This window comes from Monopterus albus, unplaced genomic scaffold (genome assembly GCF_001952655.1).
Source record: "Monopterus albus unplaced genomic scaffold, M_albus_1.0 scaffold73.1, whole genome shotgun sequence".
NCBI classification, from domain to species: Eukaryota; Metazoa; Chordata; class Actinopteri; order Synbranchiformes; family Synbranchidae; genus Monopterus; species Monopterus albus.
The window spans coordinates 2,312,688-2,327,355 of record NW_018127953.1 but is presented as its reverse complement, the minus strand read 5'-3'; the positions used below and the strand labels follow the sequence as shown (position 1 = coordinate 2,327,355).

General features: G+C 40.7%; 2 protein-coding genes across 9 annotated transcripts in view; one reads left to right on the top strand and one right to left on the bottom strand.

Annotated features, from left to right (window-relative positions):
- The window catches only part of LOC109963399 (uncharacterized protein F13E9.13, mitochondrial), a 12,799-nt gene extending 1,150 nt beyond the window's left edge, over positions 1-11,649 (bottom strand). For 2 of the 7 annotated variants that reach the window (XR_002275393.1, XR_002275394.1), the window contains exons 1-5: positions 11,507-11,649; positions 10,750-10,832; positions 10,482-10,662; positions 10,005-10,155; positions 7,867-7,994 (exon numbers count right to left, since the gene is read on the bottom strand). Coding sequence is in view for 4 of the 7 variants with exons in the window: in XM_020605906.1 (XP_020461562.1) it covers positions 4,262-4,452; positions 7,867-7,994; positions 10,005-10,155; positions 10,482-10,662; positions 10,750-10,832; positions 11,507-11,591 (819 nt within the window). In the remaining 3 variants the exon portion in view is untranslated. Of the gene's footprint in view, positions 1-552; positions 619-2,953; positions 4,453-4,850; positions 4,871-7,866; positions 7,995-8,975; positions 9,222-10,004; positions 10,156-10,481; positions 10,663-10,749; positions 10,833-11,020; positions 11,175-11,506 lie in introns of those variants that run through there. The other 5 variants (XM_020605910.1, XR_002275395.1, XM_020605906.1 and 2 more) reach the window with 5 other exon arrangements.
- A 192-nt stretch (positions 11,650-11,841) lies between these two features.
- ccne1 (cyclin E1) overlaps positions 11,842-14,668 on the top strand; it is a 14,412-nt gene continuing 11,585 nt past the window's right edge. The window contains exons 1-4 of one of the 2 annotated variants that reach the window (XM_020605904.1): positions 11,842-12,002; positions 12,550-12,600; positions 12,816-12,903; positions 13,187-13,249. In XM_020605904.1, the coding sequence (XP_020461560.1) occupies positions 12,587-12,600; positions 12,816-12,903; positions 13,187-13,249 (165 nt within the window). In that variant the 5' untranslated portion in view covers positions 11,842-12,002; positions 12,550-12,586. Of the gene's footprint in view, positions 12,003-12,366; positions 12,467-12,549; positions 12,601-12,815; positions 12,904-13,186; positions 13,250-14,668 lie in introns of those variants that run through there. The other variant, XM_020605905.1, reaches the window with a different exon arrangement.

Here is a 14,668-nt window from a genome sequence, read left to right as displayed (position 1 = left end):
TGTATTTGCACCAGTCCCATGTGAAAATGACATCTGTCTGAATCTGTAGACCACATCTCATGAATGTAGCAGCACCATTTAAATGTTAACACAAAATATAAGTGAGGAGCATATAGGGTTACAATCAGACGTGCCACATAAGAAACATGGTCTTCAACATGTGTCCATGTTTATTTTATATTTTATTGTGTCAGCTTGAAACCATACAACCATGTAGTGTAGTCGAACACGAATGTGCATGGTGAATCAAATCCTAAACAGTCCATGAACCAATAAGTGACACATCTTGACTGCACTTCAATTTCTTGACCACTAGATGTCCTATTCGAGCACTGTGTCATTGAAGCCTCGAGTAATGAACCATATTTGTGAATACTGTGTAGAATCTTCAACAAAGCCTCGATCAGCCATCACTAGTTGCAGGCAGGAGTAGTGGAGATAGCACAAAGCAAAACAAATGGCCACAGAGTCTCTCAAACAGTGTCGAAGTCGGCCAGAGACATCTCAGAGGAATATCCACAACGGACTGGCAACAAGCAAGCTCTTGCTTACAGGTTAAGTAGGTCTTTTTAGGTGATTAGCTCCAGCTGCTGCGGCCACACCTGGACCCCCACCTGCCTACCAGGAGGAGAGAGAGAGAGAGAAAAGAGAGGGGAGAGAGAGGGAGTGACCCTAACACAAGGTGCACAGAGGGAAAAGTCTGACACTTGTAACAGAAGACAACTGGTTTTGGTTTGTGATATTAATCAGGGTCATTATAAAACACATGACAAAGGACATTTAATTAAAAAGGTGTGATGCAGATAAGGTCTTAACATACATAATTAAATAAAACTGAATAAAGAGAGGAAGGGCAACAAAATACCACATGAATAAGGCATATTTACAAACTTATAAAACACAACTATAAAATTACTTGAAAGTCCTCATTCTTGCCACCAAGAAATAAACTCTGCAGATAAAAAGAAATGTGATGCTACAGCAGGGGGAAACAGCTAGCATGTCTACAAAAACTGAACTGTACAAACTACAACTGGTGGTTTTACAGGGTGCTGTATGGTCAAGAACTAGTCTAGCACATAACCTTTTTAAAAGTACAAGTGATCTTTTTTGCTCTTTGATTAATGTATAGATTAAACATTTATAAACACAGTCATCTATGGGTTAAACTAGTGAGCTTCAGAGGTGCTGGTAAATGAATGTTGTTACCTTTAAACAAGGCTGGGTTAGCTGTTTCAGGTTTTAAGCCAAGCTGCCTCCTAAAAGTAGCTTCATACTGTGTATGTAACTGACAGACATGGAATTTTAATGTTCTCACCAAACTCTCACAAAAAGCAAATAGTAAATGTTGAACTATTCCTTTAAAGAGAATGGGAAGTCCTTAAGCATGGTCATGAATGAACTTTGATGGTTAGCTAACAAAACAGCCAGGAGAGCATTAGTTGTTCTGGGGATGGCTGACATATTTGCACTACTGATGTAGATGGGTCTTACATGGCCAAACAAAGAAAGAGACCAAGTTAATCCTAATGTTGATACATAATAACTAATCTCAGAATTCAATCTCACACTTCTTCTTCTTCTTTCGGCTGTTCCCGTTAGGGGTCGCCACAGCGAATCATCTGTTTCCACCTAACTCTATCCTCGGCATCCTTCTACCAATATAACCACTATCCCTCCTCTGCACATGTCCAAACCATTTCAATCTGGCGTCTCTGACCTTGTCCCCAAAACAGCCGACCTGAGCTGTCCCTCTGATGTGCTCATTCCTAATCCTGTCCATCCTGGTCACTCCTAAACAGAACCTCAACATCCTCATCTCTGCTACCTCCATCTCTGCCTCTTGTCTTTTCCTCACTGCTACAGTCTCTAACCCATACAGCATAGCTGGTCTCACTACTGTCTTGTACACCTTTCCTTTGATTCTTGCTGACACTCTTCTGTCACACAACACTCCTGACACCTTTCTCCACCCACTCCAACCCGCCTGCACTCGCCTCTTCCCCTCTTTCCTACACTCCCCATCACACTGGACTGTTGACCCCAAATACTTAAACTCCTGCACCTTCTTGACCTCAGCCCCCTGTAACCTCACTGTTCCACTTCCCTCCCTCTCGTTCATACATATGTATCATGTATTCAGTCTTACCACGACTGACTTTCATTCCTCTTCTTTCCAGAGCAGACCTCCACCTTTCCAGGTATTTCTCCACCTGCTCTCTGCTCTCACTACAGCATTATCATTTACACTTACTTTAACAATTCATACAGTGGAACAAGACACATGAATGAATGATTTTCCATTTCCTTGTAGTGTCCATGTGTCTTAATTTTAATACATTATAGGCTGTAGACAACCACTTTTAGAGCTGGATAATGAATCTGATTTGAAACAATCAGAAACAATAAATTTTTCGAACAGATTAATTGTTTCTTGGCAAAAATCCTGCAAACCGACATCCTTCCCATCTCTATCTCTCTGTCACGCTAATCTGTACAAGTCCTTCTCACCTTCCCTCGTGTCTAACCTGGCATACAACTCATCATATGCTTTCTGTTTGGCCATTGCCACCTCCCTCTTCACTCTACACTGCAATTCCTTGTAATCCTGTCTACTGTCTTCAGTCCTTTCTACGTCCCACTTCTTTTTAGCTAGCCTCTTCCTCTGAATGCTGTCCTGTACTTCCTCGTTCCACCACCATGTTTCCTTATCTTCTTTCCTCCTTCCAGATGACACACCTAGCACCTTCCTACCTGTCTCCCTGATCACTTCTGCTGTAGTTTCCCAGTCATCTGGAAGTTCTTCCTGACCACCCAAAGCCTGTCTCAACTTCTGTCTGAATTCCTCATGACATTCTTTCTTTTGCAACCTCCACCACTTGGTCTTCTTTTCTGTCTTTCCTCTCCTCTTCTTCCTGACCACCAGAGTCATCCTACACACCACGGGTGTGTGCGGGTATGTCTCGGCACACTGACTGAATGACTGATTTTCCATCACAGTTTCACCTCAGGCAGTTAGTTTATTCTGCATTTCCACCAAGGCAAAGCACTTCCTGTGCAGTACGTTTATTGAACAGCAGCTAAATGCACTGCAGCGGCAGAAGGTTTTTATTTGGATTTTAATGTAGGCAACTTGCAGAAAGCCAGAAAGCACCGAGAACAAAGTTATCTTGAATGACACAGTCAGTCCCTCAGGTTGAAATGCATTAGTAAGAAACATGGTTACTTTCAAATACAAGTCTTTGTGCATTATCAAATAAGAACAGTTGACTTGTTTAGATTGATTAGGTATAAGTAGAGATATGGCCTATAGTAAATTGGAGGCGTGTAAAAGATGTTCTAAAGGCTACTGTTACAGTGTGTGACTGTGCCAGATAGGAAAAAAATGCTCTAAATTCTAATGCAGCTGGATTATGGCACATATTGTCTGGCTGTTCCTTGGTTGTAGTCAGTATTATATTATGTGCCTTAGCTTTAGCCATTTTTGTGACAAGCATATTAAAGGCTACTTTCATCCCGTGTTGACCTGTACAGTATTCATGCTGTGTGAACCTAACAGCTTATCGAGTAATTACAAAACCACTGTTCATATTTCGTATTGAGTATACTATTTTGTATGTTTCAGCAGGTACTCACGTTTTTCATGTTCACAAATTGTTCATTTTAGATTAAAGTATAAATACTGTTGAATATTCTGTTTTTTTATTTGTGTGTATTTATAAAATGTACAAAAAAAATCTACAAATAATTCTTGTTCTCTTAAGGTTGTGGCTGTATATGTTTGAAGCAGCAGTACTAAGAGTAATTAATTGTTCAATAAGAGTTGCTGCAGGTTTGACCAAATAAAATATAAGATGCACACAGGACATTTAAACCCTGTATATTAATGTATCTGATGGTTACACCACATTTTCTTCAGTGCATTCCAGCTCTATATTATACTAATAATTCCTAGTAATATACTGAATCGATTAATGTAACCTGGACACAGATAAGTGGCAAAAAATGGATGGAGGGATTAGCCAATAAAAAAAAAACAGTATTTAAGTCTTTCTTCAAATCTGCACTTGCACATTATAAGTCAGTGAGTGTTCATAACTAATATCATATTACTGTCTGTGACAGGAGAGATGAAATGTTCAGGAATTCAGGAAATTAAATTTAACAGCTTAGTATCTGTTTTGAAAGAGGTGAATACTTTATAAGGTTTCAAGGTTTGCAGATGCGCTGACAACTTAAATAAACACGGCAGTGGCATATTTCATTTCCGAAGGTTATGTATCTTTCCCATGAACCTCTTCACTCGCTCTGGGTCAAGTGCATTGGCCCAGTGGCCCCCCTCCTTGAAATGAGAACCGATGATCATTCCATTTGCATCTAGGTAGCGTTCAGCGTTGTCATAGGTCACGCCAGAACCTATCAGCACTGGGATTTTCACAGACTGGGAAACCTCTGTAAAAGCAAAGAAACAGTACAACAGTGCCTGTTGTAATGATGAGAAGAGACTTCACCAAGACAGGCTGCAAGAGACCCAGACATCTTTGAACACAGTAGAGGCTAGCTTCCATCCTGCCATCTGAGCTCCAGTGTCATTCTGTCTGACTGCATAGCTCTCAGCAGTGTGTCTGTGTTAACAAGAGAGTGCATATGTGTGAGGGAGAGTGTGTGTGTTCTTCTTTGTGTCAGCACTGCTGGGTATGTGAAACCAACGTGCTGCACCCATTTAAGCTCCCAAGTGTTTACAGTCTTTGTGTATCAAGTTGGAGACTGCTTAAAATAGCAGCCCTGGTACTGCCCTGAGAAGGACATGGTGCATACCTCAGACTCAGTGAACAATGGCAGATACACACCTGGGTTTCATCACAGCCTCCTGATGGAACAAGTATGTATTCACAACAATGTAAAAAATACTCTCATGTAAGTAAAGAAATCCCACCAAAATTTAACTTAAGTAGTACCAGCTAAATCCAGCCAGGTATTCAAACTCCAGGTTCTCTTTTGATGTGTTATATTATTGGATCGTTATTACCAGTACATATAACATACAAGCAGTATTTTAATGTTCTGTTGAGGTGAAGCCTATTTTAACTACTAAACTGCATCATATTTTTTAAGCTGATCATATGCTTTGCATGTACGTTTTGATTTTGCAAAGTAGCTAGTAACAACAGCTATAAATAAAAGCATTGGAGTAATGTACAATCCTTTTTCTGAAATGTACAGTGGTGAGAAAAGTATTCAGAGATTTAAAAACTTACTTACTTGAGTAAAGACATGGTATAAGCAGCATCAAAACTATCAAAATGAAAAGTTCCTGTTTTATGTTTTTGAATCATATTATGTAAAATGGCTTTATGCGATGTATATTAACTAGAAACTATAACTGGATTAATAGATTTGCGGTCAACAGTAAACACGTTTAGATATTACACATGATAAAGTTGATATGACAGACTTAGAGCAACATTAGCATTCACAGATTATTTCAGTGGCTGATGACTGTAAGTCCAGTGTTCAATATCCTTTTAGCTGTGCTTTGATTTCCACCAACTTCAGAGAAAAATATCTGGCTCTTCAGCTGCTAAAAAGCTCCACTGTGTTCACCAGCTAACTGTTTCTGCTGTGTGCTGCTGAGGAAGTACTATGTAGTTGGCTTATCGCTAGAAACAGCTGCCTGCTGAAACTGACACAAAGGTAACACTAGGTTTGGATTGGGCAGATACAGTGCCTTGCGAAAGTATTCGGCCCCCTTGAACTTTGCGACCTTTTGCCACATTTCAGGCTTCAAACATAAAGATATAAAACTGTAATTTTTTGTGAAGAATCAACAACAAGTGGGACACAATCATGAAGTGGAACGAAATTTATTGGATATTTCAAACTTTTTTAACAAATAAAAAACTGAATAATTGGGCGTGCAAAATTATTCAGCCCCTTTACTTTCAGTGCAGCAAACTCTCTCCAGAAGTTCAGTGAGGATCTCTGAATGATCCAATGTTGACCTAAATGACTAATGATGATAAATAGAATCCACCTGTGTGTAATCAAGTCTCCGTATAAATGCACCTGCACTGTGATAGTCTCAGAGGTCTGTTTAAAGCGCAGAGAGCATCATGAAGAACAAGGAACACACCAGGCAGGTCCGAGATACTGTTGTGGAGAAGTTTAAAGCCGGATTTGGATACAAAAAGATTTCCCAAGCTTTAAACATCCCAAGGAGCACTGTGCAAGTGATAATATTGAAATGGAAGGAGTATCAGACCACTGCAAATCTACCAAGACCTGGCCGTCCCTCTAAACTTTCAGCTCATACAAGGAGAAGACTGATCAGAGATGCAGCCAAGAGGCCCATGATCACTCTGGATGAACTGCAGAGATCTACAGCTGAGGTGGGAGACTCTGTCCATAGGACAACAATCAGTCGTATACTGCACAAATCTGGCCTTTATGGAAGAGTGGCAAGAAGAAAGCCATTTCTTAAAGATATCCATAAAAAGTGTCGTTTAAAGTTTGCCACAAGCCACCTGGGAGACACACCAAACATGTGGAAGAAGGTGCTCTGGTCAGATGAAACCAAAATCGAACTTTTTGGCAACAATGCAAAACGTTATGTTTGGCGTAAAAGCAACACAGCTCATCACCCTGAACACACCATCCCCACTGTCAAACATGGTGGTGGCAGCATCATTGTTTGGGCCTGCTTTTCTTCAGCAGGGACAGGGAAGATGGTTAAACTTGATGGGAAGATGGATGGAGCCAAATACAGGACCATTCTGGAAGGAAACCTGATGGAGTCTGCAAAAGACCTGAGACTGGGACGGAGATTTGTCTTCCAACAAGACAATGATCCAAAACATAAAGCAAAATCTACAATGGAATGGTTCACAAATAAACATATCCAGGTGTTAGAATGGCCAAGTCAAAGTCCAGACCTGAATCCAATCGAGAATCTGTGGAAAACTGCTGTTCACAAACGCTCTCCATCCAACCTCACTGAGCTCGAGCTGTTTTGCAAGGAGGCATGGGCAAAAATTTCAGTCTCTCGATGTGCAAAACTGATAGAGACATACCCCAAGTGACTTACAGCTGTAATCGCAGCAAAAGGTGGCGCTACAACGTATTAACTTAAGGGGGTTGAATAATTTTGCACGCCCAATTTTTCAGTTTTTTTATTTGTTAAAAAAGTTTGACATATCCAATAAATTTCGTTCCACTTCATGATTGTGTCCCACTTGTTGTTGATTCTTCACAAAAAATTACAGTTTTATATCTTTATGTTTGAAGCCTGAAATGTGGCAAAAGGTCGCAAAGTTCAAGGGGGCCGAATACTTTCGCAAGGCACTGTATTTCTTTGTTTAGTTATTATAGCAACTTACCTAAAGGTATTTAAAAGCTTTGTGGTTTTTCCAGAGCACACAAAACCAGATGTAAACTCAACTTTGATCTAGTTTCACCAGATCAAGTTGATATAGTGGACACATCAAAAAATATACCGAGTTACAAATCAAGTTGAAATGGAGGAACATGAGTATAAATTCATGTGTTCTTCCACTAATATCCCAGGGCCAAGAGTCACTCTCCTTTTAGTGCTCTGAACAACACAATGGAGTGTACAAAAAGCAAACAGGTCTGAATACCTTCTGAAGCCACATATGAGCCTTGGTACTTCTTAAATTTGAGAAATTATATGTTTTTCTCAATTTCGTTTTACTGTTAATTGAATACCTTTTAAACAAATTGACTGACTAATGATGATAAAGTGATTAACATTAAATCTGTCACATATTGCTATATAACATTATGCCCAAGTGTCAAACAGTGCACAGCTAGAATACAGCACCATGCATGAAGTGTTTGTAGCAGTACCTCTGAGCTCCCGGGGGTCAGCCTGAACACCGGTGGATGCTCCTGTGATGATGAGTCCATCTGAAAGGAAGAACTCTGCAGCACGGGCCGTCTCTTCGATGCTCATGTCAGATGTCAGGGCATGGGAGCTGGGAATACATGCATACACTATACTTACACAAGGCTTCACAGACTGAGGTGAACTGTGGACAGCGGGCTGAAACCAGAGTTACGTTAATTAAAATTAAAATGATTTAAAGCTGAGACCAAGAACATGAGCAGGATGTCAGTTTCTATATGCTATTCCATCAAAACTTTCAAATCGTCAACCTCCACCTATTCTATTTCACAATGCAAAGTTGATGTAGTGAGTGATATTTCTTTGGCAGCACTCACTAATGACTTTGCCTAACCAACAGCAACAATTTGAGAGATCTCTGGAGCGCCTTTAAATTTTTCAGGTTTTTTTTTTTTGGACATTTTTGCCTTTATTGAATAGTGTAGTGGCAGACAGGAATTGACAAGAGTGGTATGACATGCATCAAAAGTCCCCTGCTGGAATCAAATCTGTGATATTATGGTTATATGTGCCCTGACCATTCAGCTATGAGGCCACTCTTGGAAATCTCTTCATTTTAAGAGTATTTTTAAGTCAAAAGAAAATTTGTAAATAGGTTAAATCCATATGTTTGCGAGTACTAGTGCAAATTAATACTTTTTACTTGAATCTTCCACTTAAGTCCAAAATTTCATCTTCAGCTGATGTGATTTTTTTTTAAATACAAATTTAAATTGGTCAAAATCCTGCCAGGCCTAATGGGCTCTATGCATGGAACACTTCCATGTTTGACCTGAAACAGTGTGGGAATTTCTGGTCAGCTAGAGAGAGCCAGCTGGAGGACACAGTCGTCACACTTCACCAGCTGTTTACTGAAATTACCAAACTTGATACAGACGTAAAGCTGAAGCATCAAGAGCTACAAGGGACTCTGCATAATCTGCATTTATGACACAAATATATAAATTACAGCCTTTCTAAAGAGTACCCACAAATTAGCTTATGTAATCGATACCACCATTTCTAGAACACATCCTGCTTATGATGTAGAGGAAATGACATTTTAAATTACCTTGTGTAAAACAGTATGTCATCTTTGGAAGCAGAAAATCACTCCAAGCCAAACTTGTCGCTGATAGCCATTTCTTCAGTTTGTTTCTGTGACTTCGCCATCTCCACACAGAGATCTTCAATGTGATCCAGGGTGAGAGTGAATGCTGTGGGCTCAGTAGTGGAGCAGGTCATGATCCTGTGAGCTACATCCACTGGGGGATCCTTATTTTGGGCTGTGTTCGGCAGTGGATTTGGTCGTTCTCTCCTTTACCAAACCCAGGGTCAAGTTATTTATATATATATAACTTATGTGTATATATAAGATACTGAAAAAGCACTGGGGCGGCCCCATTTTTCAGACGTCTGTCCAGTTGGAATAACAGGCTCAATCAGGCCTGTACTCGGAAAGTGTCCGCTGCAGACTCTTGAATGATTAGTAATGATAAGGTTGTCTCACCGAATATTAACTACCCAATTCTTCTGCAGTTTTTTATCTTAGGGAAATGTGTGGAAACTGATAACTGAGTTGAACCTGGCAGAGGCTGTACACAGTGGGACACAGCAGTGATGGCTGGTAACTCAGGCTACTGCTATCCTCTCAGATTTTAAATGTAATTATTTTCGGATGTTTTGAGCTCATGGCATACTGGTTACAAAACCATGAAAATGCCAGTAAAAAGATAAAACAGAGAAGTAAATTATGCTGGTTTTCTGACTAGTGTTACTATCCTAGTTTGCAGTTGCTCGCACAACGGAAGTTAACCAGCAGCCTGCGATTTCGCTGGAAATGCATCAGACTCTGCCATGCATATAGCCCACTGGCAGCTAAGGTAAAGCACATTTAATTTGAGGATACTGCCAAAGTTAGTTAGTAAGGGACTAGATTGGTTTTTAGTCCTGCCACTCGTAAATATGCCAGTATCACCAGAGAATATGTATTTCTAAGTGAACCAACACAGTTGTGTTCAGCGATAAAGTGTCAAAAATGTTTTTTTAAATATCAGTGGGTCATCTAGCTCTACTTTCTAATTAAAGATGGTGATCTCACCTGTGCTTCTTTTTGATGTCAGTGAAGATCTGAACACGGTCAGCTCCAATCTGCTTGCGATATCTTAGTAAGTCTCCAGCGCAGGCATTCAGAAGGCCCTCATCAGCCACGTGAGAAAAGACAAAACCTTCAGCCCTGATGAAATCCAGACCTGTAACCGTATAGTGATGTTATAATGGAATGGTTCACTAACTACTAGCCACTGTATCCAATACCGGTATGTTTGGGCTGAGACTGTTACACAAGTAGCTGACCTTTGTTCAGAAAGTACAAACACACAGCAGTTTCACTGATAAACACACCTGAAATTTAGACAGATAGTGAAATCAGTTGCCGTAGTGTTTAGTAGGAAAATCTGTTTAAATCTTCGCCATGACTGTCTTGGTGATATAACTGAAGACCTCTGTCCTGCTCTACAAGCTTTGGCTGCAGATGATTACACCCTCAACTATATCTTAATTGACGGAAAGATCGAACCTGAGGCCAGAGCTACGGCCAATGCCTGCTGGTTAGCAGAAGACAGTATTTGCACTCCGAGTGGCAGGAACGGACAGATGCCTCTCACAGCCGCACATACTACAGTCATACAGGCACACACCTCAGGGCCCACTGAGGAAGAGTAGGGGACATCATGCATGTTCTCAATGATCAGACCATCCTGAGAGAGGTTTACGAGCAGTGGTTAATGGCTTGTCTGGAAAGACTTCAAATACTTAAATAATTCACTCAGTGTGAAATAACTTACAATCCCTTCATCACGGTAGATTGATGCCTCCCTGCATGCTTCTTTAATGATGTGGGACATTTTCATACAACCCAGGGGGGTGCCTGAGATGCAGGAGAAACTTGTTTACATATAGTAAAAATATCACAAATTATAGCTCCCAAACTTGCAGTGGAGCAATTTTACAGTGTGGTATTGCTACTTTCACTAAGGTAATCCATCTTAGATCACTGAAAGCTTTACATGTAAACACTTGAGGACACACGCCAGTAGACATACAGTCTTACTATACCTGGCAAGGCTTTAACATGAATCATTCCAATAACCACGGATTTTAGGCGGCCAAAAAGGTCCATAAACTTCATCTTTCCGTTTTTCTACAGCAACCAGGTATCAGAAAACAAGTATTTTTTCCTTTCCTTTTTCTCCTCATGGGGCATGATGATCACGTGACTGGTCAAAGATCAATTTTATTTAATCTATGTAATAACAACAACAACAATAATAATAACAATTACAACAACTATAATAATAATAATAATAATACACCATTCTCAAAATCGTTCTAAATCAATAGTGCAGAAAACCACCGTTCATCTGACATGACGTCACCACCTGGCGCTGGAAAAGGGCTGCTTGTAAGAGCAGGTATGGAAGCCCGTTGTGGAAATGTGCGCCCCGGCAGAAGCCTCCCATAGTTTTTTTATTTATCTAATTTTTTGCGTGACAGCGATTGACAACTAAATATAAAGGTCATAAAACTAAAATGCGTAATTACCTCGCAATATTGTGTTCTTGGTCAGCTGTATTTTTCGCTTAACCCAAAACTCTGCCGCTTTGTTTACATCTGACAAACTAGCCATGCGGTGCCTGGACACTTCCTCTTTGTAAGCGCCGCCCCTGCAGCTGTCACCGCAGCTGTCACGCCTCCCGTTAGCCGGCTAATTTATAACTCTTTTCTTTTGGTTTTGCACAATATAGAGCAAATATATTTAAAACGTGTGTTGTCTGCATACGCTACAGATGTGACACTGTGGTTAACTGAACTGAACTGAGATTATAAGGTTGGAGGTTTAGCGCCAAGTTAAAGCTGCTCCTCCCTGACGTTGATGTTTCAAGTCATCTGTTTCCTACAAGGCGCCAGCTCAGAGGAATTAGCTCGGCCTGGACACACTCGGTCCCTTCGCGTCTGAACACCCGGAGGGGAAGTTACCCAGTAGTCATATTTATTCTTAGACGTGAATAAGAGTGAACTTCAAGGACAGAATCTTGAGGTGAGTGGACGAAACGACCCATGGTCACTGTATTGAGTTAGTTTCTGTTGCAATTTGTGTGGCCAGGCTGACTTAACTCCAAGGCTACCGCAACAAGTTGGAATGAAAATAATGAATCACGAGTTTGTATGGATGCACGTAATTTTGTGTCGTCTGTATTAACTTCGTGCACGATGTTGTTGATGTTATTAAAATTGTGACTTGAGAAAATAATCGTGTCAACTGTGCTGGGGTTAGGCCATTATGTGGCTAACCAGCTGTCCTAACTTAGCGGAGGAAATAACTAGGTTTTCCTTAAAAATACACAAAGTAACAATGTTGAGCAGAAAGTATAGTGTCTCTTATTAGTCATCGACTGCCTACATTAATATACTTAACAGTGTGTGGTGCTTTGTCCGACTTTTAATACTGCATACCGTCTCCATTTACCCGCGCCAGGCTGAGTTGGGCTTTGTCAGAAGGAGGTAGTTCAGTGTTGGGGGTTGGGAGTAGCGCTATATGTGTGTTTTAAAGTCCAAAATAACGCTTAAACATTTGTTTTTCATAGGTTTACTCGGAAACTGACACCAGCCCCTCAGAGTATAATGCGAGGCAAACGGTAAGTTTGATATTTATCAAATCAATCGCGTTATCAGGCGCGTCAGTCAAAGTGTGTCACGACAGAAACAAAAGTTGATAGAGCTTTAGCCATCCGGCTAACGCTAGTTAGCCTGTTGCTGTTACCTTCATTTGACCACATTTATCTTGAGCGCGTTTGATATGCATAGTGGTGACTAAGGAGCTTACAGCTTCGTGTTTGTTTTTGTATTACAGGGAAGAGACAGAACCGAAGTCTGTTGTTCCCGAGGCGCCCAAGCAAAACCCAGTTAGACCGAGGAAGAGGAAGGCAGATGTTGCTATTGTGAGTAGTGTGAAAGGCTAGTAAACTAGCCTGTAACTGCTCTAATTAAATAACCAGAGCTAAAAACTGGTGCATTTGTCATTGTTGGCAAATTAAGTGAAGTATTGCTGACTGATGCAACTGATGCTGTATTGCATATGAGTAGAGATGCATTTACTAATGGTTTTATTGGTGTTTACCAAATCTAACACCAAGCTTTTACATGATGTGGAAATGGATCTGGTTGAAGCAGCTTGGTGCTGTTTGTGAACTGAATAAAATGAATCTTTTTTTTGATCCTCAGTATTTACAAGATCTGGATGAGGAGACAGTAGAGATGACAAAGAAGAAGCAGCGTGACTGTAAGGTTGGTGTCAAAACATGCCTCACCCCATGTTTTAGTTCTGCCACTATATCCATGGCAGTGTTTCCTGGCGTGGTGGCATTGCCACCTGAGGATGGGGGCATCTGCCCAGACACCCAACCTCCTCTCTCCTCATCTGTCCCTCTCTGAAGCTATATCTTCCATCCGTAGTCCGTGTTCCCTCAATGGAGGTGACGAAACACTTAATGGATTAATATAGGCTTGGTATTTTTCAGTGACAGTTATAATCAAAAACAAATTTTTATTTATTTATTTTTTTTTTTTGTACTTCCAAAATCCTCAACATTTCGCTGGTTGGTGCTTCACTCAACAACGTAACCACAGCCTGACTGAAAGCAAGACCTGATGTCAGAATTTGTTCAAGATGTCAGAAGTCAATTTGTTCATCATTAACATGAACAAATTGAAATCTTTCTGATGAATAAGATTTGAACCAACTTGGTGCAATTCCTTTAATCCTGTTCAAGTCTCTGCAGTAAGATGCTGTGATCAGTGGTGTCAAAAGCAGCACTGAGATCTAAGAGGACAAGTATGGAGACAAGTCCTTTATCTAAGGCTAGGAGAAGATCATTGGTGACTTTCACCAGTGCAGTTTCTGTACTATGATGGATTCTAAATCCTGACTGAAAATCCTCCAACAAATCATTCTTGTGCAGGTGGTCACATGATTGCTTTTCAACAGCTTTTTCAAAGATTTTAGAAATAAGTAGAAGATTGAATATCGGTCCATAATTAGCTAGAATGCCTGGGTCAAGAGTAGGCTTTTTGAGTAGAGGTTTAATTACTGCAACTTTAAAAGCCTGTGGAACATAGCCTGTTAATAGAGAGAGGTTAATCAGATCTAGTATGGATGTGTTGATTAGGGGAAACATGTCTTTGAGCAGCCTTGTCGAGATGGGGTCCAGGAGACATGTTGATGATTTAGATGAAGCAATTGTTGAGGTCAACTCAGAGAGATCTATGGGAGAGAAGTAGTCAAAGTATAAATCAAATCAAATCAAATCAAATTTTATTTGTATAGCGCCAAATCACAACAAAAGTCATCTCAGGACACTTTACAAAGTAAGGTCTAGACCTGACTGTTATCACTATTATTACAGAGGGAAAACCCAACCTATCCCCCTTGAGCAAGCACTTGGCGACAGTGGGGAGGAAAAACTCCCTATAACGGAAGAAACCTCCGACAGACCCCGGCTCTTGGTGGACGGCCTTCTGCCTCGTCCGGTTGGGGTGAGTGGATAGAGGAGAGACAAAAGAAGAAAAGCAACAAGACACAACAAACAATCAAACACTGATCAGGTCGATGTGGCTGGTGACTGCTTGTCAGAGACATAGAGCTCCAGGGCCAGGGCAACCTGCAGAAAGGTACAGGGAGAGAGAGAGGACACACTACGGGAGAGA